This window comes from Lotus japonicus, chromosome 5, assembly GCF_012489685.1.
Source record: "Lotus japonicus ecotype B-129 chromosome 5, LjGifu_v1.2".
In the NCBI taxonomy this organism is placed as follows: domain Eukaryota; kingdom Viridiplantae; phylum Streptophyta; class Magnoliopsida; order Fabales; family Fabaceae; genus Lotus; species Lotus japonicus.
The window spans coordinates 7,285,822-7,287,999 of NC_080045.1; the positions used below are offsets into that span (position 1 = coordinate 7,285,822).

The 2,178-nt window shown below is 45.8% G+C and overlaps 1 protein-coding gene across 1 annotated transcript; it reads left to right on the forward strand.

The window, feature by feature from the left end:
* On the forward strand, positions 1-1,816 carry LOC130717368 (delta(8)-fatty-acid desaturase 1-like). The gene has a single exon (XM_057567577.1). It carries the CDS (start codon positions 60-62, stop codon positions 1,416-1,418), a length of 1,359 nt encoding a protein of 452 aa, XP_057423560.1. The 5' UTR covers positions 1-59; the 3' UTR covers positions 1,419-1,816.
* The last annotated feature ends 362 nt before the right edge of the window (positions 1,817-2,178 follow it).

Here is a 2,178-nt window from a genome sequence, read left to right on the forward strand (position 1 = left end):
TCATCACTCTTCACTTAACCTTCACTCATTCACTCATTCATTCATCGATTCTATCTACAATGGCGGAAGCAATATCGCCGGGAAAGAGAACCTTCATTTCGTTAGAAGAGCTAAAGCAACACAACAAGCGCGGCGACGCGTGGATCTCAATCGACGGCAAGATCTACGACGTCTCCGACTGGCTCAACCACCACCCCGGCGGCGAGCTTCCCCTCCTCAACCTCGCCGGCCAGGACGTCACCGACGCGTTCCTCGCCCTCCACCCTGTCTCCGCTCGCCGCAACCTCCCCGCCCTCTTCACCGGCGTCTACCTCCGCGACTACGCCGTCTCCGACGTCTCCCGCGACTACCGGAGCCTCGCCTCGGAGCTCACGAAGATGGGTCTCTTCGACAAGAAGGAGCACGGCGCGCTCATCTCGCTCTGCGTCATGGCGGTGCTGTTCTGCGCCAGCGTCAGCGGGGTTCTCCTCTCCGACAGCGCGTGGGTGCATGTGGGTTGCGCCGCCTTGATGGGGTTCCAGTGGATTCAGAGTGGGTGGATTGGGCATGATTCTGGGCACTACCAGATCATGGTGAACCGGAGATTCAACCGGTTTGTTCAGATCCTCTCTGGGAACTGTCTCACTGGGATCAGCATTGGGTGGTGGAAGTGGAACCACAATGCTCACCACATTGCTTGTAACAGCCTTGACTTTGACCCTGATCTTCAACACTTACCATTCTTTGTGGTTTCTTCCAGGTTCTTTTCTTCACTCACTTCATGCTTCTATGAGAGGAAGATGAACTTTGACCCTGTTGCTAGATTCTTAGTCAGTTACCAGCATTTGTCATATTACCCTGTAATGTGCTTTGCTAGAATCAATTTGTTTGCTCAGTCTTTCATGTTGTTGTTGTCCAAGAGAAAGGTGCCTAATAGATGGGTGGAGCTTTCAGGGTTGCTTGTGTTCTGGATTTGGTATCCATTGTTGGTTTCATGCTTGCCCAATTGGGGTGAGAGGGTTTTGTTTGTGCTTGTTTCATTTTCTGTTACTGGGATTCAGCATGTGCAGTTCACTTTGAATCACTTCTCAGCAAGTGTGTATGTTGGTCCACCAACTGCTCATGATTGGTTTGAGAAGCAGACTCATGGGACTCTTGATGTCAGTTGCTCTCCTTGGATGGATTGGTTTCATGGTGGCTTGCAGTTTCAAGTGGAGCACCACCTTTTTCCGCGGCTTCCCCGGTGCCATCTCAGGAAAATTTCACCCCTGGTTAAGGATCTGTGCAAGAAACACAATCTTCCTTATAATTGTGTGTCCTTCTGGAAAGCCAATGTGCTGACGCTTCGGACGCTCCGGAACGCCGCCTTGCAGGCTCGGGACCTTTCTAATCCTGTTCCCAAGAATTTGGTTTGGGAAGCTGTTAATACTCATGGTTGAATGGAAACTTGAGTGAAGCTTCATGAGATTTTGCTGTCATTGACAGTTTGATGAAGAAATGGTGATATCTGAGGGTGGTAATCCTTGGTTTTGAGAAAATAGAGGCTTCGATCACTCATTGTCTTAGCTCTGTGGTAGTGGGATCAGCTAATTATCTTTCAGAAATTGATAAGAAAGAAACTACTGATACTGGTCTTCTGTGGTTTAATATAGTTCTTTATTGTTTGTGTTTTTTCCTCGGCACTTCATGCTTGAGACTAGGATCTGAGCACATGTTTATTATGTGACCATGGGACTCTCTACTACATAACCATTTGTGGTTATGCCAGGTTCAGGTTCATGTCATTTGGAACAAGAAGTGTACTATTTGTTAATTTAATTTGCTATTTGCTGCTTCAGCTTCGTGTTTAGTTGCTCCCCTCAGTTTAATTGAAACTCTTATTGATTAGTACAAGCAGATGGTTGCTAATTGTTACTTCTATTATGAGATTAAGTTTGTTATTTATGAGTGGACTTTCTCTTAATTTTATTTTTATGGTCAGATTGGTGTGACCTTGATCTTTGCTTGTAGGGAGGTATGAGATGCAAATTGAAACTGCGATTGTATTCTCTCATACAAATTATATACCCCAAATGCTAACTTCTTTTCAATTGCCAACGTAACAAAAATTCTGCAGATTTGTGTGCTGAGGATTCTAACTTATCTACAACTTTTCTTTAATGTAAATTTACCCATAGCCATCATAACCTGCAACTGCAA